This window comes from Pleuronectes platessa, chromosome 3 (assembly GCF_947347685.1).
Source record: "Pleuronectes platessa chromosome 3, fPlePla1.1, whole genome shotgun sequence".
Lineage (NCBI taxonomy): Eukaryota > Metazoa > Chordata > Actinopteri > Pleuronectiformes > Pleuronectidae > Pleuronectes > Pleuronectes platessa.
In genome coordinates this window covers 30,196,060-30,221,757 of record NC_070628.1, presented here as the reverse complement: position 1 = coordinate 30,221,757, position 25,698 = coordinate 30,196,060, and the positions used below count along the sequence as shown (strand labels likewise).

The window sequence follows — 25,698 nt, the reverse complement described above, 5'->3', positions numbered from 1 at the left end:
TGTTATGTGGCATAGTAGCCTGTTCCAGTCCAACAGTGCAGTAATAAAGGCAGCAGTGCAGTTGGAACTGGAAAATGTATAAACAAATAAATGGTAAAATAATGTTTGTTATTTAATGTTACTGTAAATATTGTCTCCAGATTAGAGTACATACACTAGTTCTTCCTTCAGCACATAAGCTCCTTCTTGTGTGAGACAACAACCTTTTGCGCATCTAGAATATCTAATGAATTGAGGTTTATTGGAAATGAATTAGGTGCTAGCTGTATGGAAAATAGTTGTTTTACACTTGTAAACTATCCACCAAATGATTTTAAATAGCAAACACCAGAGATCATGCAGCTGGATGACATGCTCTCATCCTACAAGAAGGCACCTAAATACCAGTCTGGAACCTCGCTGCACTTCGGGAAAACACATCTAGGTGTTTGCGGAGCTAGGATTCATACTGTAGACCTACACAATAATAAGGACTTCGGTATTGGACACTGTGAAATGCATTTTTAAATTTGTTTTTTAGGACCTAGAGATCCGTAAAGAGCGACGCATCATCCTAGACTGCGAACAAGACAAAGTCAAAGACATCATGGAACAGGTCGACTCCAGTTTTGTCTCTTCTGCTACTACTAAAAGAAAATTTTATTTTTTCTCCTCTTTTAATCTGCTATAAAGTCATCCCCTGCATGATTTTTTCCTGTAAATTGTTTCTCCTTTGTTTTTGTTGTCAGCATTAGCACTAAATACTTTTACCTTGCCAACTTTTCTTCAAATATTTTCTTGCCGTTGAATGTGCTTGCATGCTACATACAGAAGGTAGGATTAGTGTTTTTTACAGGGTCTGGTTCTGAGTTGACTATACAAACTAATCTTATCCTTGCGGTCACCAAATCTATTGAATGACTTGTGATAGAGCAAAAGGCTGGACCCAAAAGCAGACTTAGAAAATGTATTTTCCAACAAATGGATTAAAGAAGCCTGGTGTGTTTTACTGAGGAGTGAAGACTAGAGAGCCAGATGACAGATGAGCACGCTGCAGCAAGTGGATGTGAACTGGGAAAAAACACAGGTTACAAGCGAGGCAAAAACAACAAAGCAAGTAAAACAATTCTAGGTGGCAAATTCTAAAATTTAGCTAGAGCGCACTGTACCACTGAGTGGAAGGAACAATAGAGCGGTCCAAGTGTGAGTGCAAGGTCTGGGGTTTATGAACTGGCAAGAATGAGATAGATGAGACTTCAGCAGTTCAGCAGAGAGAGAGAGAGAGAGAGAGAGAAGCCACGCCCACTAAAACACAGAGACACAGGGGAGGGGGAAAAACAAAGGTTAAGACAGAAAAAACATTGGGGTCATGGCGAACCATGACATGACCCCCCTTTTGCTCCTCTTTGTAATAAGAAAAGAACAACATATTCATATAGCCCACATAATACACATAATTTCAGTCCAGTGTTTGACCTTATGTGGCCAAAGGTAATTTGTTTTTTATTGTGAATGGTCTGCATAGTTTTAAAGCTCAAGAAAAATACTTGAAGTAAGAAGCCTATGCAGAGACAATTGAGAAGAAGTAGGGTCAAATAATCTGGACAAAATGGTATTAGGCGAAAATCTGAGGTAAGAATCAGTGCATTGGCCAGACTTTCCTGGCCTTTTTTAATAAGGTCAAACATGATTTGAAATTAGGATTCTTATCCTTAAACTACAGTGACACTGTTACAAACCCTCTCATCCACTTGAAGACACCAGCCAATACTCCCACACCTATACAGAAGAAAACTATTCATAATTCCCGGTTCACCCCAATTGTTTAAAGGAGGAGTAGAGACTTAATCTTCGAGGTATCACAGTTCCCGTGTTTGAACATATACACTCCAAATGTCGAACAACTGGCTGCAAACAGACACAAAGGGGAGGGTCCATTATAGATGCCCAGTACACAATTTCTAAAGATTATGTTAAACAAAGGACAAGGCTTACAATGAGTTGACGCATGTGAAATACCAAAACCAGAGAACGGTCAAAACAGGTAACCTGAACCAAATAGGGATGGATAATAGATTTCTCCCATCATGCTCACTGCATGATAGGTGTTCCCCCAATAGTCTATTCCTATAGCATCATAACTAAGGGATAGATCAGGACTCACCTGATCCAGCCCTAACCATATGCATTATGAAAAGGGAATGTTTTAAGTCTAACCTTAGGTGAGAGAGACAGTCTGCCTCCCGAACCCAGAGTGGGAGCTGGTTCCACAGGAGACAAGCCTGGTAGCTGAAGGCTCTCCCTCCCATTCTACTCTTACAGGCTTTAGGAACCAAAAGTGAGCCTGTATTTGGGAGCAAGGGTATCTATTTGGATATTAGGGTTCAATGACCTCTTTAATATATGACGGGGCTTGATTGTTAAGGGCTTTGTATGAGAGCAACATGATTTTGAATTATATTCAAAGTTTTACAGGGAGCCAGAGAAGCTAAGAGAGGAGTAACATAATCTCTACCTAAAGTTCCTGTCAGAAATCATGCTGCAGCATTTTGGACCAATTATAGGCTTTTCACTGACATACTGGGACATCCTGACAATAAAGAATAACAGTAATCCCGTCTAAAGGTTGCAAAAGCATGGACTAGTTTCTCAGCATCTGATGTGTAGGATTTAAACCAACCTAGTGCTGTTCCTTTAGAACAGGAAGGGATCTCCTCTGATTTACTGCCTTTGCCACTCTGACCTCACGTCCCTGTCAATGTGATATATTAGGACGGCCCATAAAGAATTTCATTACATCTAGTACAGTTCACCTGGAGTGGACTGATTAACTGATTAGATATCAGTGTTCAAGGTTCAAGGTCACGGTGGCCCCAAAAAACATGTTTTTGTCCTCTTGGATGTGATATCTCAAGGGTGCTTGACGGAATGTTTTTAAATATGTACACGGAAACTGCTCTGGTTGATGGAGGCATACAACCGCAGTGCAGTATTCGGTCCAGAATGAGTCTAGCTGATAAAACTGAGCACACAGTGGCAAACATAACACAAGGGTCAGCAGCGTAACATCACAGTGATGGGCCCCGATGCAAATATTTTTCTTGGTCCCTCCCTTCCATAAAAAGTACATGCTTGTGCGCATGCACTTGCACATACACACGCAGACACCACGGACAGCAGCTGCTGTTGCTGTTATCATCAAAGTAGCCGAAGGAGGCTGCATTTGAGCTGTTTTTGACGATGAGCATCATGGCTAGATCCTTCACCGTTGATTGTTTTCTATTTTGGATCTAAAGCATTGTCTAAATGCAGTCAGTCATAAATCTCTGCTGTAGTGCTCTGTGACATGCTGCGAGTCCTGATGAAGCACATTGTCCTGCGCAGTGTGCCAGGTTTGATAGCCTGAAACAGGTTGTTGGTTTCATACATAGAGGTGAACTGAAGCTGGCTGATAAAGATGTCCAGGCTTGCATTGAAAACATCCTTAAGCCTCTCATCTTCACAGAGTTCACTGAAGTGGCATTTCACTCTTCTTTTGTGTATTTCCAAAAGTTCACGTTGTGCTCCCCACCTGTTCGCAAAGGTTTGAGCTGAGCACTTGAACTGGTCAAGAATATATGTAGCCAACTTTATCAGGAAATGGAAACAGAAATGGAACTCAACTGGCCAATGTGGGCTCATCCATGAGTCCCACGTTGGACAGTGGGTGGGCCCCCAACACCCTTTGGGCCCTAGTGCATTGAGCTGGTTGCAAAGGCGACAATTACGCTGGCGTCAAGGGTTTAAGGATACCAAGAATTCATAATTTAACAAAACACAGGTGCAGCACACTACTTTATAGGAAGATGGACAAGGCATCTCCACTTCGTCCTACTTTATGGTCTGAGAAAATCATCGTAAGTCTTAAGCCCAGTAAGATTTTAATGTTAAAATAAGCAGAAAATGTGACGTTTTCTTAGGTCATTTAAAGTATTTGCTTTGGAGGAGTATCAGTTTCTCACCTGGTTAAATGTATACCATAAAGACTGAATCAAGGTATTAATACTGCCTGAGCCTTTTGCTGCAAGTAATTGAAATTTTAAATGTAGGTAAAACAAGGTTTTCACAAGACAGCAACAACAGAGTGATAAAACCTAAAAACACAGCTGTGAATTGGAATTTTGTTGTCATTGTTGTTCTGGATGTTATTGACATACCGTGTTCTATTTTCCCATCAGGTTATCACCATAGGCAGACATGTAAAGGGATATCACTACATCATCGCCAACCTTGTGAGTTACCTGCTTTCCAAACACTTCTTATGGCTGATATGAAAATTTGGTTAAAAGCCAGTTATTGTTAAAAGGCACCTTGCTGGCTGGCAGTAGAAGTGCGAGTACGACCTAATATGGTCTTGATCTGATACTATTGATAGTATTACCAGGCCAGGATCACCAATATCAAGACTAAGGATGCTTTTCTATCGTTAATAGCAGCAAATGTAGGAAAAAGTCAGAAACCTTCAATTAAAATGATTTTCTGTTGTTCTTGTTTCAGGGTTTTGTAGATGGTGACCTCTCTAAAATCCAGTATGGTGGAGCGAATGTGTCTGGGTTTCAGATAGTCGATTTTGATGATCCTGTTGTGGCAAAGTTTGACCAACGATGGGAGGCTCTTGAAGAGAAGGAGTATCCTGGAGCTGATACACGCATCAGAGTAAGAATGGGATTATCCAACACTTATGTGGTATAAATAGCTCCATAAATAGGAATTTATTTTGGAAGAGTCAGCTTGAGCTAAGAATCAGTTTAGCATGAAGCAATGCTAATATTGAGTTTTACCATCTAACAAAACTCTGTCCTTCCGGTATATATATATTTTGATGTGAAGCACTTTGTGGCCACACTTTCCACACGCACATATTCATTGTTACTCTTGCCCAAGACATTATTTGATTGACATGTGTTTGTAATAATGAGCTGCTAGAGAGATGGATGTGGTTATACAAGCTACAATAGCCACAGTAGATTATGGCTCTCTGAATTAAGTAAAATGTCTTCATGTAGTCTACAAGATTTTATCATTACCAATGTGTCTGTATCTTTCAGTATACCTCAGCCCTTACATTTGATGCTGTCCATGTGATGACTGAGGCATTTCGCTTCCTGCATAAGCAGAGAATAGACATGAGTCGTCGTGGCAACAATGGGGACTGTCTGGCCAATCCTGCAGTGCCCTGGGCACAAGGGGTGGAGATTGAACGTGCCCTAAAACAGGTAACCATGGATCAGCAGACAGCCTGTCAACAGAGATAGACTGACCTAGTTTTTTTAAAATATAAAACAGTTAGTGGTTAGCCTCTGTGCAGGATACTACAGGTAATGAAGTTGAAAAGAGGGAGAGCATTTAAAACTCCTGAGTTTGTTTACTGTTAGAAAGCTCATATGTCTACAATGAAAGGCCATACTCTATCATGTAACATGAACATAGTATACACATTAGAGAGAGAGAGAGTTGAAGGTGCATTTACATGTTCCTTGTATATGATGTTAGTTGATAATGCTTTCCAGACAAAAAAACTGCTGCTTAAAAAAGATCTTTTTCAGATTTACTTTAAGTACTAGTCTGCTACTACGACTTCTTTATTATTATTTAAGCTAAACAAATACACCTGTTCTAATAAAATGCACATTAGCATTTTCCACCATAAATTATAACTCGTGAATTTGTGATCGTGTTTGTCATATGTATGTGTGTTTGTGTGTGTTATATGTATTTGTATGTATAGGTGCGTGTGGATGGGTTGACAGGGAACATTCAGTTTGACCAGTATGGGAAGAGAATCAACTACTCAGTAACAGTCATGGAGCTAAAGAACAACGGGCCCATAAAGGTAACTCAACAATCAATTTCCCATCAGTATTACCATGACAGCATGGAGCTACGTAGAAGATATATAACCTTTGTGTGTGTGTGTGTGTGTGTGTGTGTGCGTGTGTGCGTGTGCGTGTGCGTGTGTGCGTGTGTGCGTGTGTGTGTGTGTTTGTGTGTATGTGTGTGTGTGTGTGTGTGCCCGCATGCCCGCGTTTGTGTTTGTTTCTAGATTGGCTACTGGAATGAGGTGGATAAGATGGTGGTGACAAAGTCAGACCTTTACCCCAATGACACCATGGGGATGGAAAACAAGACTGTCATTGTTTCAACTATACTGGTATTTATTCATTATTTCAACATTTGGAGTGAAAATTAGCAAAGTAACTCAAGCTGTTGAGTAGATTTTAGGAATATTAAGAAAATGTGCCACTACAACACAGTCTTTCAGAATTGCTAAAACACATTTTCTGAAATTTACTCTTCATTTAAAAAAACAGTAAACACATCCCCAAAATTCAAGCTACACTCACAAAAACTGCTTTCAGATAAGACACAGGCTCAATCCCATTTCACCCCTTGGTCCTACCCCTACCCCATGTTTTCGAGGGTTATCTTGTCCCTTGAAACGGAGTCACAAGGTATAATGGTTGAAATCTTCCCCTACGAATTGGGACAGTACTTCAAGAAGCCGTTATATCATCAGCAGTCGCTGATGTAAACAGAAGAGACAAAAGGTTTTGTCGGGGATGTCATTGTAATAACAGTGTTGCGATCTTAAATAAAAATAAAAGCTTGGATGTTCTGCATTATTTCATATATAAATAAAAAGCACAAAGCTTCAGGCTACTAGCAGTGTTCTGCCTGCAACCCTGCCAGGATGCTTTATTATTAGAGGAGCAGTTAAGTTCAGTAACCTCGCTGCTGTATGCTGGTTAAATTAAGTGCAATGTGTATCTTCAAAGAGGGGTGGTGTGACATGGAATTATATAAAAATACGGGATTATTGTTTTTAATTCAGCAATGACGATGTAACATTAGCATAATAGCTACTGAGACATTGGCAGGTGTTACGGTAGCGAATATTGTTTAAAGGTTGCTGTGAAAGATCTAAACTAAGATCTTACAATTATTATTTAATTTTTTTTATTCCTTATTATGGAGGAAATACTACTTTTGTGCTGGTTATTGGGAGCAGCCTTGGTTTGAAGTGTGGGTCTGAAAAATCTCTGTTTCTAGGGCTTTATAGCCCTAACACTTGGCCCTACCCCACCTTTCCAACAACAATCGGGAAACCCTAACTCTATAGGTGAACTTGCAAAACTGAGGGGTAGGTCTAAGGGGTGGGAGAAAGGGATGACATGGGATTGAGCCTAAATCAGTATATGCATGAGCAGTACTCAGCAATAATAACACACTTCATAAATGCAAAATCTACACTTTATGATTTTACAGTAAGCAATGAGTATCATTCATTCTGCCTCAGCATTATGACTCTGGGCCAGGTCAGACCAAAGGACTTCATTTACATTCTTTGACCACAGTGACAGCTCACAACCCAAGTGGCAACATCAACAGGAAACTCTGCCTGCTCATGACATCTCTGCTCATGTCTTAGCAAAGCATCCCATAGACCATCCAGAAATGTTAGAAAACGTGTTGCATGGCCCTAAAATAACTTGATTAGACACATGTGTGTGTTACATTTTAAGTGGTGGTGTGTTAATAATGACAAGTTTAGTTTGATGTGTTTGGTCTTTGGGGCCTTTGTATGTCAGTCTGCTAAATGTGTGTTTTACCAACTGTGTGATTGATTTGCAAAAGTTGTTTTGCCAGTTGACAGTTTTGTTTAGAGAATGGAGTTTAATGTTTTGGAAATTTAGAAAAACTGTAATATATAAAATATAATAAAGTAGTCTAATACATCACTATTACTCATAAATAGAATGTTTACGTCTCTTTTAATTTCGTTAAATTTAGCTATTTTTAATCAGGAGTGCATGAAAGTAGTAGAAGTATGTTTGTGTGCATCTAGGAAGCCCCCTACGTGATGTTGAAGAAAAATTCCGAGCTGTTTCAAGACAATGACCGTTATGAAGGTATGTATTTGTACTGTGCATGTAGGTGAGAGAAAGAGAGAGAGAGAGAGAGAGAGAGAGAGAGAGAGAGAGAGAGAGAGAGAGAGAGAAAAGTCTTCCTAACATTGCTGATGTGTTTCTTGTGTGTTCGTCTTTTCGGACTGATGTAAGGTTACTGCGTTGACCTTGCTGCAGAGATCGCAAAGCACTGTGGCATACGCTACCAGCTAAGGATTGTCGGAGATGGCAAATACGGGGCAAGAGATGCGGAAACTAAGATCTGGAATGGTATGGTTGGAGAGCTGGTGTATGGGGTAAGCCTTAATCCACCTGCAGAAAATATAATATTACATTATGATCGATACAATCATGCCGTGTTTCAACCCGAGCATTGAGTAAAATTGTGTAAATGAAAAATGTTTCACATATATGACTTGCAAAGCTTTGTTAGATTTCTGAGAAAATTTATACAGAGATAAACATTTATTATTATTATTATTTTATTTATATATATTTATATATATATAATAGGAATTAATTCCATGATAATATGAATTATGAAAAATATAATTGTATAATGAGAAAATATTGTAACTATAATGTGAAACACAGCGTGCTCTAATAATAAATCTGTTTTTTTTAGTAATTTCCTGGAATAACAAAAATACACATCAGTACCATACTCATGCATTAAAATTATTTTTTATTGAAAATTAATTGTTCTTCAGAGATTTCATAATATCAAGATTTTAATTACGGAATAGCCTAAAAGCAATGCTATATCATTATAGGCTGTATGTTGCCAAGCTCTATATTCAAAATTGAATAGTTGAAACTTCAAATTCACTGGTACAACTTTTATGAACACTGGCAATTCCAGCTTTCGGTGCATCAGTATAATATTTGAATGAATGGATTGATGTGCTGTCGAGGTTGTGTGCACATTAACCAGGTTTTGTAGCCTGGAACACTGGGGCATCACACCAAATATAGAAAATAGGTTCGACAGTTACATTGGTCTTATGGTTTTTTGGCATCTTTTCCAGCAGGTGACTCAAGTCTATAAAGAGATCACACCATCAAACAGTCTCACTCTGGGTTTGTCTTTCCAACAGAAAGCAGACATAGCAGTTGCTCCCCTGACAATCACTTTGGTTCGTGAAGAGGTGATCGATTTCTCCAAACCCTTCATGTCTTTGGGAATCTCCATCATGATCAAAAAGCCACAGAAATCCAAACCAGGGGTCTTCTCCTTTCTGGATCCATTGGCCTATGAGATCTGGATGTGCATTGTCTTTGCCTATATAGGAGTTAGTGTTGTACTCTTTCTGGTAAGTGAGTCTGTTGATTGGGTATAGATGTGTTTTCTTCCCACCAAACAGGTTGTCAGAGGTTACAAATATGGATGTGTTACACACATGCATGGATATTCTACCTATGATATACAACATGCAATAATTTTTTCAATCTGTTTGAATAACAAGATAGTTAAGCTAATAACTTGAGTGGATAGAGAGACACAATGGCGTTTGTGTGTATGTGATGACTGTGAGATGAATGTAAGGTATGTGACTATAATACAGTATGTATTATGCAAGGGACACTTCCTACGTTGTAGTGCAGGGCTGCTAACTCACTAAACTGCAATGATATCAATATCACTATCGAAATATTTTTTTCTCGTTCAATTCTTGCTTCAACTGTATGCATCAATGCCAAAACTGTGTGGTATACATCTATACAAAATAATTTTCATGTAAAGATATGTGGCTGGATGAAGTTTCACTCATGACCTTAGAAAAATTCTGCCACAGCAGCTGGCTGTGAAAGATGGGCCCGAAGCTGGTCCAGTCACAACAGTCTCACACACCAAACTAATAGACAGCTGCCTGTCAGACGACATGTGATAGTGATATAACTGTGAATAAACTTTTCATGCAGCCTGCGCATTAAACTTTTATCAACACATCTTGCTTGTGTTTATTCTTATCTATGACACCTTACTACCAAAGTAACAGAGCTTGTTTTCATCTAAGCACAGTGCAACAGGGAAATTCAAAGCTCTAAATACTAATATTATCTTGCAGGTATCCAGATTCAGCCCCTATGAGTGGACACTAGAGGAGCCCGAGGACGGAGCGCTGCCATTAACAACTGAATCCACCAATGAGTTTGGGATTTTTAACTCCCTTTGGTTCTCTTTGGGTGCTTTCATGCGGCAAGGTTGTGACATCTCACCAAGGTTGGTATGGTACACTCCTTCACTATTAATGAATCATGGTTTGCCACACAGTTGCTCTCAACACAGTCAGAGATGCTTTTTTCCGAGATTGTTATAGTTTGACCTCTCTCTAATGACAGATTTTTCGATACCTCAAATTAATCTACATAAGGGTACCAGGATGTTAGGTCACCCTTCAAGTTCTGATTACTTTTGACAAGGAGGTTATGCTTTCATCCGTCAGTTTGATGTTTAGTTGGTTTGTAAGCAAGACTGTAACTACAAAAACTACTAGAGAGATTGCCATGAATCTTGGTAAGAAACATACCATTTTGGTGCTGATATATAGCACCAACATATTTTATTTCATTTTTAACAATTTCACAGTTTGAAACAAATCAGACACATTGAGGGAACTGGTATCCATGAGGGTGTGAACTTTGGTGTAGCTTGATTGAATTTATAGGGACTGTTAGGTCTTGGTCGAGGTATGTGCCACACCGAGTATCACATTAGTTCTAAAACTTTCATCATACTGAATCCAAGAAGCACGGAAGTGAATATCAAATACAAAAGAAGAATAGAGGCCAGAAAAGCATGTGTCCTTTGGACTGACCAGATTTTCTGCTTTAAATACTTATACATTTTTAACTGGAAATTTCTACACTGTGGAACTAATAAAGGATTATTTATTCAAGACTCCGTGTTTCTCCAAAGAAAAAGTGAAACTTTACATTTTTTGTAAGAAATCAAATTAATCAAAATTGAGCCCTTTAACCATACTTAACAGTAGGTTTTGGGGTTCAGTCCATTTTTCCGGACAGGGATTTAAGTAGTATAAAGTTTAATAAAACTCATGAGAGGAATTAGAGATTTTATGATGTTATACAAGCAACAAAGAATTTTGCTCTCTTTTATCAAGAAACATAACATAATTTACTTTTGTATCCAGGGAGAACAGGGATGCTCCTTCTCAAGGCCTTCAATTATCCTCTTTACATGAACCTCCCAGCCAGCCCATGAATTTCAGTTTTGGAAACTAAAATAACAGCATAGTTTGGGCTGTTTGTCTTTGACTGTGTGTGTGTTTTTGTCTGCAGGTCTCTGTCAGGTCGTATAGTAGGCGGTGTGTGGTGGTTTTTCACTCTGATCATAATCTCATCATACACGGCCAACCTGGCTGCCTTCCTGACTGTGGAGAGGATGGTTTCTCCCATCGAGAGTGCTGAAGACCTGGCTAAACAGACAGATATTGCATATGGAACCCTGGACTCTGGATCCACCAAGGAGTTCTTCAGGGTAAGGACTTCATAAACTAACAGAAAGTAGGTTGCCACAAATGCAACCTATAGTTTTACATTTTTTTGTGGAAACATTGGAGTGGCAGTAGTGGCAGTGTGGCCACTTGGTATATACAAGTTTAGATTAGTATTAAAGTGTATAAAATGGTACCCCAGATGTTCAAATTAAGTTGTAATAGCCTCTATTCTTTTTTTAAGCGTTCAAAAATCGCCTTGTTCGACAAGATGTGGCAGTACATGAAATCAGCAGAACCTTCAGTCTTCGTCAAGAAAACATCAGAAGGTGTTCTCCGTGTGCGGAAGTCCAAAGGGAAGTATGCTTACCTACTGGAGTCCACCATGAATGAGTACATTGAGCAGAGGAAGCCCTGCGACACCATGAAAGTGGGTGGAAACCTGGACTCCAAAGGCTACGGCATCGCGACACCCAAAGGATCCCCATTAAGGTGGGTGGATCAGTATAACAATGCTAGCCAACCTACACTGCCATGTACCATTCACGCTACTAACCTGCTGCCTAGCATTCTGTCCCTCTCCCCATTCACACAGCTCATTCCTCTTCACTGGAAAGAGCAATTCATGCAACTGCTTTGTGCTTTGAGTTAGGCTGGTGAGTGGATTCAGAATGTCCCTCCCTCAGTGCTCTGCAGTAATGATCAGAAATCGCTGGCTGACCGTCTGCTATAGTAGTCAGATGGTGATTAGCCAGTGTGAGCTGTGGCTGTGGTTATTTGCAGCCATGCTCAAGAAAATATCCCACCATGGGGAGCGATATAGTCTGGTCCCAAGCCTTAGTGCCAATTGGGTGTTGCAGTATGCGAGTGTGATGAATGGGGCATGGCGGCTTACTCGTTGTTATAATAATCCACCTACCCTGATGACATCATCCCAGTGGTTTGTATTTTTTACCATGGCTACCACCTCTGACCAATGGCTAGTGGTGGTTGCCCTGACGACTGTGGGTGGGCTGATTGAATTTGAGATTTCAGGTCTTGAAGAAATACTTCATCTCAACAATTCATCAGATGTTCAGGATTGGGAATAGATAGTATCATATAGTTTCTTAACGTTGAAGTGTTATGTTTTCAGAACACTATACACTGAATAAATGGGATTTAATATTGTTCACAATCGGGAGACTTTGGTTGCAATTGTGATGAGCTGGTTCTTCAAGACCTGGCTCAAGGGATTGTTATTTATGCGTTTATGACCTGAACACTTTTATGTGTGCATCTTTGTGTGTATGTTTGTCTACGTGGGTCTACAGTTGTTATTCATGAGATGTGTCATGTCTCCCTCCATAAGTAATATACTTTTTATAAAGATAACATTTTAGCCACAAACCTTTTTATTACAGTTTTATTTAAATAAATAAACTCAGATTATTTGATATTTTGTTACAGTAGCCTCTCAGAAAGACACAAGCTAACAGTTTTGGTAGCCAGGGAAAGCGTGGGTTTATGGAAAAATCCTTTAAATATATTTAGTAATAATAATATTTAATTTACAGGTGCCATATTTTTATAGAATAGCCAATTTACTCTAGGAATTGTCCAAGAAACAACTCTAACCTGTTACTAATTGCAAACCAGAAATGTTTTACAGTCATAGTATGTGCAAATTGCTGTCAGCAGCAGCAAATCGTAATAATTAGCTTCCACTGGTTATCATAACATTTTCTGCAATGATAGAGACTTCAATGTTTATACATTACTTTCAACTGCTGTCAAATCTCAACATTAAGACTAAATTATCATTCACCAGATAACAAGAGAGGTAATTGGTGAATTGACTTGCTAAAGTTAGATTATTTGAAGAGTCTTCATAAGATTATTTCTGCATTACTCTCAAATTTACTGCAGGGCAGAGATGGGCAAAAATACATCAAAATGTATTTTGAAACAAAATACCCCTCAAATAAATGTATTAAAATAAAATACAAAATACCGGTGCTAGAAAATGTAACAAAATACAATACATGTATTTGGTATTTAAAATATAGGAAATACTTTTTCTGGATTTTCTGTTTTCTCACAATTTGGTATAGCAGAGCATTCAGGTTTGGGCTATATAATGCACACGAAGCTCTGGTGAACCCCACAAAAAGGAAGAACAGTCACAGAATGTCACTGTAACTAAGCAGAGCTATTAAAAGACAACAACTTGACAGCCTATAAACTTTGGCTTTGTATCAACAAGAAAATATTCATCACATATGAATAGCATCACACATTAGGCCTATGTATACTATAAAAGCAAAATATAGATTTAAAAACAGTTGTACATAGGTAAAGAGCCAAAATAAATTAATGTCCATCAAGTTCTGGACAGAAAAATGAATAAAAATAAAAGGTAAATAGTAAATAAATACAAAAGTGAACAGGTAACTTAACAAGTGAGTAGCCTACTTACTTCTCTTATACTGTACCTTGGTCAGTGGCATGGTAGCCTACTTATTTTTCCCTTACATTGGCCAGTGGCATGGTAGGCCAAATAGTTCTTTATTACAGTGTTAAGTGTCTCATACAGGTTCACACTGACATCTTTATGACATAATAATCCTTCCATTTTGGTTCTTGAGACCCAACCACTGAGTAGCCAGTTTAGTAGCCTTTCAGAACAACTAACTTTTAAAATGTTTCTGTTGTTAACCGCCTCCTGTGCGGATGGAATACTATTCCTGTAAACGAGAATAGTCCCTCAACTTCCTCAGAGGGGAGGGCTGTGTTAAATCGAACAAAAAGGAGCTTGATAAGTGGGTACTGCTGAAGAGAAAGCAGGTCTTTTCTGATGTCCTCCAGAAAACGAAGGGTCTCTAACTCAGCTTTGCTGTGGCTTGTGATCTCTTGTCTTTCCTGGACTTGAGTTTCTTCAGCTGAGAAAACAAAGAAGTCATTTTCCTCATCATCTTGGAAGTTGGAGAAAGCCGTTTCCCTCTCTGCCACCAGGCCAAGATCTTAAGCTGAGTGGAGCATAGACTGATGGATTCGCCTCCTTTCTCCTGATAATCGTGTAGGTAGCCAGGGCATTTTGAAGAATGGGTGAACTCGTGAATTGTTTTTTGATTAGTGGTGAAAGTATTTTGAGTATTTTAAATACAAAATTACTCCACTCTAAGGTATTTTGTTACAAATTACATTCGATTTCGTATCGGCCCTATCAAATACAAATTACAAAAAAATCAAAGTAATTGAAATATGTATTTCAAACACAAGTAATAGAAATACTGCCCATCTCTCCTGCAGGGCCTACATAAAGTCAAGATAAGATACATCTATGCTTAGGTTGACATGACACTAGAGTGTCACAAAACTTGTTACATTTGAAAGATATGAATGTAATTATTTTTCAGTTCTCAGCCTGTGCCCCCAGAGCTGTGTTCAACCAATCACAGCACTTTTTAAAAAAATATTGAGATCTTGAATTAGGAATGTTGGGAGGACAACCTTGAAATTGAATTTGACATAATTTTACAGAACACCTTTACAAAATATACTGCAGGCCTTTTTTCAACCTTAATCAATATAAATATATGATCACCCTCCTGTCTCGCAGAGTACAACAATGCATATATTTCAGAGAGTACCAACAATTTACATTTCAAAGTAAAATATTTTTTAATTATAGCATTATGAGCCATTAAAAAACTTATTTTAAGTACAATCTTGTGTGCTTGGAAAAGAGAACAGTCAACATCTTGGTGAAGTCAGAAAGTGTTATGGATTTATTTATAAATATAAAACCTATAGTGCAGCTAGAAATAAATATGTGATACAAACAGATTGCAGTTGCAAACCATATGCAGTGCATATGGTGAGATAGAGAAAAAAATCCAATTAAAATGTCTAACTGTCCTACTACTTACAGACACTTATTTTTTTAATCTTTAGTTGAAATATGTGTGTGTGTGTGTGTGTGTGTGTGTGTGTGTGTGTGTGTGTGTTGTGTGTGTTTTGTTGTTTGTGTTGAGCTGCATGCCAGTCACTGTTTCCCACTTTTGTGTCTTTTCAGCACACTGATGCCTGCGTGGTTCTGTCTGCCCTGCCTTCTCTGTCTCCTTCTTTGTATCTGTCAGATGGTTTTGAAACTTAACCTTGGCCTGCAGAATGTTTTAATGATGATTTAAAGTTCCTTTAATCGTCAAATTTGCAATTAAAGCTGCATTATGCAATTATTTTGTTAGACAAAAGGGCAGTCACAACTCATAGTAATGGGTAACCAAACATCATCATATTAACGAATAAAGTTCAATATGATGTATTCACTTAAACAGAACAACATGAAATGCCAAAAGAACTCCTCTTCACTAAATAACCAAAAGGAACTAGGACAAGTATGCAGTCTACAGACCAGAGACCGCTCCAGATGGGATATACTAGTAGTAGCAAATACATGGGAGTTTTCGTTTTAGGATTATGCAGGATGATCAATGAAGCCACAGTGGAATGGTTACAGTGCCATAGGTAATATGACATATTTATGAATGAAACGTGAACAGTGTAAACAGGGTTTGGTCAATAATGTGATTTAATCAAATCCTTTGGTGTTGATTGGATATCTCAAATGTGGGCATGGCTATACAGCTGAAGAGATGTGCAGCTATTGAGTTGCAGAGGACTAATGGTTAGTTTCCATATATAGTACATCTCCTTCACCTGTGTTGTAAGGCCGTAGACTGTATGGATAATATTACTTCTCCCTAGAAGTAAGGCCAAATTGTCTTAATTACCACCCAGTGGCTGACTGCCGGACAGATCATAATTCCTTCATCCTCCATGTTAGCAGATGGTACATTGACCAAATTAACGTCCAATACATTTTTCTCAAAGATGTTATTTTTTTTGGGTAGGTCTTATCACACTGATGTATCTTCAAGTGTCCATGTCTCTGATAAGTTTGGTTTAAATGAGTTATCTGATGCTAAAAATATGATGATTGACTGCTCAGTCTGACTTACGATTGGTTAAGTGTTTGCATCGTTATGATTTCGCTACTGGGGCTCCATCCCCCTATCACCACTGTTCAGACTCCAATAGTGGCGATGCATTGTAGATCTTTATATTGCCACAGTCTATGTATAAGACCAAGTGGAGGTTAACTAGCTGAGGTTCTGCTGAGGTTCAGCTGGTAAACTTATTTTGATGCAAAATGGCAGACTGACCACTTTCCTTTTTTCATTAAATTGTAATAAGAGCAAGAAGAACCAAGTTAGCTGGATGAAAATGAACAGGATCATTATAAGTTAGCTTACATCATGTTATGCTGGGTTAGTTAACCTCAGTTTACTACTTATTTATTACACTTGCTTTTATAGCATTTTTTTGTTTGGTTTTTTCAATGCAAGGATTATCCAATCAGATCATGTGCCGGTGAAGAGCTTTTCTTTTGGATCTGATGGTAGTTGGATGATAAATTAGTAAGATATATTGGGATGGGCTTTAGAATAATGATAATAGAGAAGACCCTTGGTTACTCTGGCAACCCTAAATTTTACTACCAGAAATATCGCTTAATGGAGCTTTAAGTTTAACAAAAATTGAGTGTATGACTGCTGTTGTCGTATATCATGGTAGAACCAGAGACATATTATTCGGTCATTTTTCAGTCAGTAAAATTCTTGATATATCAAAAGTGCTTGAATAATGCACTGAATACCTGCAAACATGATGTTCCACTTTTCTCATGTCTCTGCTCCTGGCATGATCTAACTGTTGTTAGATGATATTCTAATATTGCCCCTATTGCATCATAAATGTTATAATGTAAATGGTGGGCTCAGTTCAGAAAAAAAGCTGAAAACTGAAGGGGTTGATTCACATGTGCTTCACCTGATCAAATTGGTTGTGATCTGAGCCCATGCCTGGTTATCGCAAACATTTTTAAACCAAATAATGTTATTATAGTATTTGTAATGTCTTACAGAACATACACCTTCATTAATCAATACATTACACACAAAGGTCACTATTGACAGGTTCACTTGATTTATGAATGGAATTTACATACCACTCGCATCTATTTCATCGCCTTTTTGTCGTATTATTACATCAAAAATATTATACAGAACAAGCTTCCTGCTGGATTGAGGATCTTTTAGATACAAAACAAATCAATGACATGAAAAGAGGACCCTATAAAGCAACCATTGGGTTGGGTGCACAAAGATTCAGTACTTGTCTACAGCCATAAATGGATGATCAGCTTTGCTGAATCCTGCTCTCATGCTCACATGCACATACAGAACCCACACAGGGTTCAGCATATTGTGTTGAGCCTTTGTTCCTATACTTAAAAGAATGGTGGTTGGCGAAAAAGATAAAAGATCATCTGTGGGGCACCTAGAGACTGAATCCACATCCATGGGAAATATGGACTGGGCTGCGGGCCCACATCAAAGTGCCCTGGTGCAATCTATAAGAAAGAAGGGCAGAAAGATAAAGACCACATGTCACTTAACTGTGGACAAAGATAAGCAGTGCATTCTTAATAAGGAGAAAATTGGACTAGAAAGATGCAGTGAGCCCTCTTTTGTCTAGGCTGTCTTTGGTGGATCCAGAGTCCAGGGTTCCATATGTAATATCTGTCTGTTTAGCCAGGTCTTCAGCACTCTCGATGGGAGAAACCATCCTCTCCACAGTCAGGAAGGCAGCCAGGTGGGCGTGTATGATGAGATTATGATCAGAGTGAAAAACCACCACACACCACGTACTATACGACCTGACAGAGACCTGCAGACAAAAACACACACACAGTCAAAGACAAACAGACCAAAGTTGGATGACCATGTAAAAGAGCTCTGTGCGTTACTCTCTGCATTGTTGCGTCCCAGCTTGTCCTCCATCAGCAGAGGAACCGTGGTGTTCAGAAGGAGTGGCATGTTTGGTTAAAAAAAGAGCCTTCTATTTTTAGTTGTTAGAGTTTAGAGTTGTTATTTTTCTACGACTCCCATAGTATTCATCCTTCTATGATTTAAGGGACCTACATAAAGTGATTATCAGCAAAATATTGAAAGGGTACTTTGTTACATACTATTATCAACACTAGTTAATGACTAACTTTGTGCAACCAGTTCCTGGTCTGGTCACGTGGGACAGCCCAGAGTAGGTATTTGTTTAGTCTAAACATACTAGAACTGTATGACTACAAATGTGAATCTGAAAGTCCTGATAGAGAAGCAGATCATCTTAAGCTGTCACTGAAAAGTTGTTGTTGGAAGTCTATATGAGAGATTTAGACAATTGAAATTGACATGACACAGCAAGATCCTCTACAGAGAGACATGGTATTTATGTCTAGTGATGTTGAAAGAGTGGTGCCTCAATGACGTTACAATTGACCTTTGGCCACCTTAATCTAATACAGTCATAACTTTAACCTTACCGTTGACTCCCTAACCCTAAAACTATCATTTCAATTTGACTGAAAAGAAAAACATTTATTTATTTTGATATAGGACCATGGTTCTATCTCTAAAATGAGAAATGATTGGTGAGATGTTAACCGTTTATATCCTGCATTGACATCTTTCTAGGGAGATATGATCACATGTGTGATTTCATTGCTCTCATTGATCTCCTTGCTTCTGAGCCAAAGCTGTCCTGAATGTTACCATACGTGGTCCAGACCACCTCCAAATGTGATCTGAGTGACTACATCTCAATGCATATTGGGTGCACTGACACCGGACCAGACACATGTTAATGCAAGGTCTGAAAAGAGCCTTATTTTGCATGCTTAAAGTATTTCCTTTTAGTTGGCTTGTTTAAAAATGGTCTGATTTTCATTTTTGTTGCCCTATTGGATGTTTATTTTTTTGGGTGATGTCACCAAACTCTAAATTCCCAGATCTCTGCCAACATTAACAATAGAGGTGATGGCCAGTGCTAGAGAAAACATGATTGAAAGAAAAACTAGTGTTCACAAAAGAACAGATTGTAGAGAGAAACTTGAAAGCACAACAAATAAGTCAGATTTTCCCTTTTTGGAAAGCTGTCTTATAAATTTACAAAAACAGTGGTCAATGCCAACTGAAAATCCCCAAAAAGTTGACAAGTTTTGTTTAGCGTTTCATCTTTGAGAAAAAAATATTTGTAATTTATTCAGCAGGTTGATCATAGCTGTCAAGACATGTTAAAGCTTAACTTATCTACAACTGATGAGTTTGCCGCTAATGAAATGGACCATTTCAGCTGTTTGTATTCTGTTAATGCTTAGGATTAAGAGTTCATGCTGCTTACATGCATACCAGCAGGAAGACTCAAGTGACAACCACTGAACTGCTAACAGCCCCTGTGTTCATGTAGAAATGCGGTGAACCTGGCGGTGTTAAAGTTGAACGAGCAGGGGCTGCTGGACAAACTGAAAAACAAGTGGTGGTATGACAAGGGAGAATGCGGCAGCGGAGGAGGGGAGAGCAAGGTTAATATACACACATGCACACTACACACAGACATGAAGGTAACACTGGGCTATGATGTGGAAAGAAAAAAAGCTAAAGAAGCAGCACAGTAACAATGCTACATGGGAACACTAAACAGCAAGATCCAGCAATGTCTCATAAATGTGAAAACGAATTAATGTGCATAGATTTTGCACATAGATATTAGATATACATAGGCTTATTATAAGCTGTTGCTGATAAGCATCACCAACATGTAGCATTGTAGTCTGTGCTGCCTCTTACACCATTGTGTTGTACACTGTTTGGTTGAGGTCAGGGGTAGGGCAGGCGTCAGGGGCAAGGCAAGGGTCAGGTGACCTCACACCAGATGGCAGCAACAGTGCAAGAGAAGAGTTGTTGATAAAGAGTGTGTGGAACACAGCCAAACTCTACTTATCTATGGCTCTGGCTGGACTGGAAGTATACTGCTGCTTAAATACAGCAGCACAAAGGCTTTTCAATGCAGAACATCTCATCCTCTGTCTCAGGGACCAAACAGAGGGGCCTTTCAATATAACGCTTCATTTTAAACACCTAGAATTCACCATTTGACAATCAATGAACCTTTAACTTAAATATTTGCTTCGCAAAATGAGCTAACTAATCCTTGAATAACTCAAGACAAACATGTGTTGGCCTTTCTCTTGGTCCTGGAGCAGAGTGTGAGAACCACTGCCTAACCAATAACATAAGATAACATTGATAATGATGTTATTTATGTTATTCCCATTGAAGAGTGCCAGTAAACCTTGCCGTATTGAAACTGAATGAGCAAGGGACCCTAGACAAGATGAAAAACAAGTGGTGGTACGATAAAGGAGAGTGTGGCTTCAAGGACTCCACCAATAAGGTTAGTTGTACATGTCTGTGAATCAGTTAAACACACTATCTGTTTGCATATTAAACATACACAGTAAGCTTTGCTCTATAATTGCAGTAGTTATATATCTCTGTATCTATAACTGAAAAATAAACCAAACACAGTATTGTTAGTACAGGTTAGTTATAGCTTTAAGTAATGTAAGTGACACTCCCAGTTTGAAGCATGGAGCTTCAACCCTCAAAACTGTAAGTATAATGCTGATAAGAGAAAAAAAAATCTACAATTTACATAGTAAAGTCTGTCAAATCAATTGAATTGAATAGATTTCAATTGAATTGAAGAAAAACAATTGGTGTCCTGAGAACAGTACAACTTACTAAGACAAAGTCAAACCCACTGAGTCCCCTGTGTATTTTGGCTGTTGAATAATCAGCTGTTCTGTCTGTTTTAACACAAGTTGAAGTCTGCCTGTCCATCCATCTGTCTGTCTGTTTGAAACCTTGTTTAGACAGAAATAATTTTGATGTCCGTAAATTAAGATTTAGATTTATTTACAGTATCACACGCTACAGCCGGATACATGGATTGTTCATGAGAAATATGAGAATTTTTCTGAAATTCATAAATTTTCTTGAATAAGAATTTTTTATCTCAAAATCTATGATTGTTCGAGACTTTTCAAGTCATCATGACATATTGCTCACAAGGGGAAACACTTGCTTTTTCATCACTTGGGTTTTTATCTTTATCTGTATTTATTCATTTTTATTAAGTCAGTGGAATTTGGAGCTTTAATATCTAAATATCTATGAATTTTCATACCATATCATCCATGAGATATCATACTTTCAATACACTTTACCAAAAACTTTGTTCTATTTACTTAAATCAATTTGGTGTTATCATTTTAAGCACTTTATGACTATTGTCTGTGAAAGCTTTATAAATAAACCTTCTGATAAATATCATCCCCTGACTAGCTCTCATATTATTCATGGTCTACTTTGCTTAAGAAAAAAAAAATATTTTCTACATCCAAGTTCATAGACTGTAAATTATTCCCTCTTTGTTTATGCTGTATCTGTCACACACCATTGAGAAAAAATGATATCTTGAATTGTCACACTAGTTGGCAAAAGGAAGAAGTTAGAAAAGCCAGCCATTACATACAGGGGACGATTGCCATGAATCATACTAATTATGGTAATGAAACATCTTTCCAAGGGATTATCGGAATTATTGTTTCGGGACATTATTGAATTCCTGGAAGTGTTTATTTCAAATAGTTGGCCTTTAATTTCCACTGATTAAGTAAATACTTGTATATGGAGGATGATGAACAAAAGTCTAAAGCTGATGACTCTTACTAAGAAACTTAACAACAAAAATATTTTCTGTGACATCACTGCTGTGTACTTCTAGGTACAACAGAGCACATGGTGACCCTAGCCAAAACACCTGGATTGAGGGGTACAGTTAACTAATACTGGTTAACTGTGCCGAATGTAGAGATATTTGACTCAAGTCAAATGTAGAAAAACTATGGTTCCCCTTGTTTCTATTATTATATTAACATTGGACTTAAGTAACAGCTAATATGTGTTTACTTGCATATATATGTTTATAGATGTTTGTGTGTATGTGATTGTTGTGTGTATGTATAAGTATACAGTGGGGTCAAAACAAAATATATATATTCACTGACTTACTGATACAGAAAGCAACAAAGAGAAACTGTGTTTCAAATATGTGTATATGTGCAGGTTTAGTTGTTTTTGCTCTTTTTACTGTGCTAATCTACAGCTCTTTACAGCACTCACTCACTTATAGTGTGTCAGTCATTTAATTTAGCTGTTAACATAAAAACACCCCACTAACCCCTCTTTTCTCTGGGTGACTGCCATCTTCTTGTGTGTGTGTGTGCTTGTGTGTGTATGTTTGTGTGTGTGTGTGTGTGTGTGTGTGTGTGTGTGTGTGTGTGTGTGTGTGTGTGTGTGTGTGTGTACCAGGAGAAGACCAGTGCTCTGTCTCTTAGTAACGTAGCAGGTGTCTTCTACATCTTGGTTGGAGGTCTGGGTCTTGCCATGATGGTAGCACTGGTAGAGTTCTGCTACAAGAGCCGGGCTGAAGCCAAAAAAATGAAGGTACAAATTTTTGTTTTAACTCACTTTCCATTTTAAATTTTAATAATATAATAGTATGACTTGTATTTTGAATCTTCGACAAGTTAGATTCTCACTAAAATACCATCAGAATCTGAATTTGATCGATTACAGATTTTAAAATTATAGATAAATCAATATATATCTTCAAGCAGAAATTTGCGTGGTTAATGGAATTTATATTGTAGTATTTCAATGTCTGAAATCCATACCAGCTGACTTGATATTTGTACAACTGTTAAAGAAAAAACCATTTGTATTCATGTGGAATTTGTCTGAACTTGATTTAAATGTATCTGTTCTACATTTGGGTCAAACTCATTTGCATTATGTTTATATCAGGCTATAGCAATAGGCTTTGGGTTATGAGCGGAGTCAGACTACAGAGATGGGTAATACTTGGAGACTCAGAGGTGCTAAAAGTAAGACAAAGCCTGGCTCACTAATAACTCTTCCTTCACTGTTGAGTCTGGTCTTTTACTAGACAACTGCCTGAGCTGCCTACAGTGTCTTTTCCATCCCCCTTCCAAACAGTTTGTTGTCTTAATCGCTAAGGCAACTTGAGGGTAAATGACTCATGGTAAGTCCAGGGGGACAACTGGTCTTTAATTTCAGCAGAAAGACTACAGATTCAATGCTTGGGCCAGGTGGAGCCTCTGTAGAAGCAAATTGGGTTTGGGTGATAGGGACAGTGGTGGCTGTTGGCTTTTGGCTTGAAGCAGGTGAGGGTTTCCTGCGTCTGAGCAATAATTGCGGAGTTGTTTCATTTAGTTCTGTAGTTGAAGCTATACCCTTAAAAATAGTGGGCCTCTGCTTCTCTCCAGTTGTCCGCTGGCTCCCTCTCATAATACTATTTTTAGCATTATGAGTCGGAGCCACTATTTTCTATGGACAAATCTAAAGGGTCCGTTAGAAAAGCTGTCCTTGTTCTCTTCTTCGTACAACAAACTCTGGGATTCACTGCTCTGTTTAGTCTACCCGGTTGTTCATTTAGATCAACTTGCAGGAGATTGATCTCTTTACTTCTGTGATGCTTTCCTCCACCTGTTTCCCAGTGCCATTCTTTCTTTGACCAGACATTTCATTTCATGTCACCTTCTGGACTTGGGATGGGCTTTTCTTGTTCATCTCTAACCGACAAGGCATTTCTGTCCACACTTTTCACACTCATCGGCGCTTTCCTTGTTTATTGCACCAGTCTGATTGGAAACTTTGGAGACTGTTGCATGTAAACATCCCCAGAAATTAGAAGTTTCACACTCAAGTTAGCCTTTCTGGCACTAGCGAGTGAGTAAGATCACACTTTAATTTTTTTGTATTCCAGTTTGTGAACCTGAACTGAAGCACCTGACTCTCTGATGTTATTCATTGCACTGCTGCCATATGGTTTTCTAATATTTCCATATATAAGTATATGTATAGATGTTCCTAATAGAGTTCTTGGTGAAGATATACTTATGTTATTGGAGCATCTAAAACAATGGCAGACGGTATGTCTGCCAATCAGAGAGCAGAAATGTGCTGAACAAAGGCAAAAAATTCTCCTCAGATGTAGAAACTAAAAAGCAAGAATTTATATATTTTGTAAATTTTCCTCTAGAAAATACATTGCTTTTCACCTGTTGTCTTAGTTGTTTTCCTCTCTGTGTAATGGGCATTTTGTATTATTTTATTGTTTCTAACATGACATTAGGATGTTAACACAAACGCATGCTAATGTTTTATACCACATTTCAATGTTAAGACAGCTCTCTTTCTACCTTTTTCTCTCTCTCTCTCTCTCTCTCTCTCTCTCTCTCTCTCTCTCTCTCTCTCTCTCTCTCTCGCTCATAATACAATTTAGGTTTTGCAGCATTTCAGCACTATTAGGGCTATTGCTTCTCAAACTATTATTGTCACACTAAAAGTCAAACAGCTTAAGTCGTCATTGTTACATAAATACAACCAGTATAGTAGTAACGATGACTTTATTTTTTCATAAAGGTTGCAGCCAACACCTTGTCGTCCCCCCAGCACACAGGAAACTACACACACACTCTGTCTTCTCCTCAACATGCCCCCAACTTCAACCTGCTGTCCCCAAGCCACCAGCCAAACTACGCCACCTATAAAGAGGGCTACAACGTTTACGGCATTGAGAGCGTCAAGATCTAACACGGGTAGGAGAGTGATGATTGATGGCTAAAACTTCCCTCACCTCACAGTCATAAATCATTTTTAGACAATGAACTTTTATGCAACTTGATTCACATTAGGATTGAACACAGCTGCTTCAGTGGCAAATTTCATTTGGACTCATTAAAACATTGCACATGTGCTAAACTTTCTTTGAGCTTCAAGCTTACCTTTAAACTTCCAGTGGTTTAGTTCTCCTCTTTTTCTGGTTTAAGTTAAATGCCAAACATATCCAGGAAGGGTTTAGTTTCAATACCAGCGTCTTAACAACTGGAAAAATGGCAAAGTAAAAGTGATTGTTGATGCAGATTAAATGTTTTTAGTATCATTCACAACAAGATAACAGTCAAGATTAAATTAATGGTGATATTACATGTAGTTATTTTCACTGATATAACCTGTTATTTTACGAAAAACATAACAACAATGAACAGGTCACATCATGATTTTGATTTGAGTGATTTCAGTCAAATACATTAACTTTGAATCTGTATTTGAATTAACATCGCAATAATAACACCAATAATTTTGCCATTGAGGTTGACTGGTATTATGGAGCGATAGGATTTACTGTGTGAATGCAGCAATTGGTCTTGATAAAGAATGAAAACATGGAGATCAAAATACCCATGACAGTCTAGATTAACAGTAAATGCAAAGTATCTGGTC

The 25,698-nt window shown here is 38.2% G+C and overlaps 1 protein-coding gene across 3 annotated transcripts in view; it reads left to right on the top strand.

The window, feature by feature from the left end:
- LOC128436696 (glutamate receptor 2) overlaps positions 1 to 25,008 on the top strand; it is a 50,971-nt gene extending 25,963 nt beyond the window's left edge. Inside the window, exons 5-19 of one of the 3 annotated variants that reach the window (XM_053418508.1) lie at positions 521 to 595; positions 4,197 to 4,250; positions 4,516 to 4,674; positions 5,067 to 5,234; positions 5,747 to 5,851; positions 6,062 to 6,169; positions 7,865 to 7,928; positions 8,079 to 8,221; positions 9,023 to 9,238; positions 9,995 to 10,149; positions 11,229 to 11,427; positions 11,628 to 11,875; positions 19,733 to 19,847; positions 22,702 to 22,836; positions 24,838 to 25,008. In XM_053418508.1, coding sequence (XP_053274483.1) covers positions 521 to 595; positions 4,197 to 4,250; positions 4,516 to 4,674; positions 5,067 to 5,234; positions 5,747 to 5,851; positions 6,062 to 6,169; positions 7,865 to 7,928; positions 8,079 to 8,221; positions 9,023 to 9,238; positions 9,995 to 10,149; positions 11,229 to 11,427; positions 11,628 to 11,875; positions 19,733 to 19,847; positions 22,702 to 22,836; positions 24,838 to 25,008 — 2,115 coding nt within the window. Of the gene's footprint in view, positions 1 to 520; positions 596 to 4,196; positions 4,251 to 4,515; positions 4,675 to 5,066; positions 5,235 to 5,746; positions 5,852 to 6,061; positions 6,170 to 7,864; positions 7,929 to 8,078; positions 8,222 to 9,022; positions 9,239 to 9,994; positions 10,150 to 11,228; positions 11,428 to 11,627; positions 11,876 to 19,732; positions 19,848 to 20,604; positions 20,720 to 22,701; positions 22,844 to 24,837 lie in introns of all 3 variants that reach the window. The other 2 variants (XM_053418510.1, XM_053418509.1) reach the window with 2 other exon arrangements.
- The last annotated feature ends 690 nt before the right edge of the window (positions 25,009 to 25,698 follow it).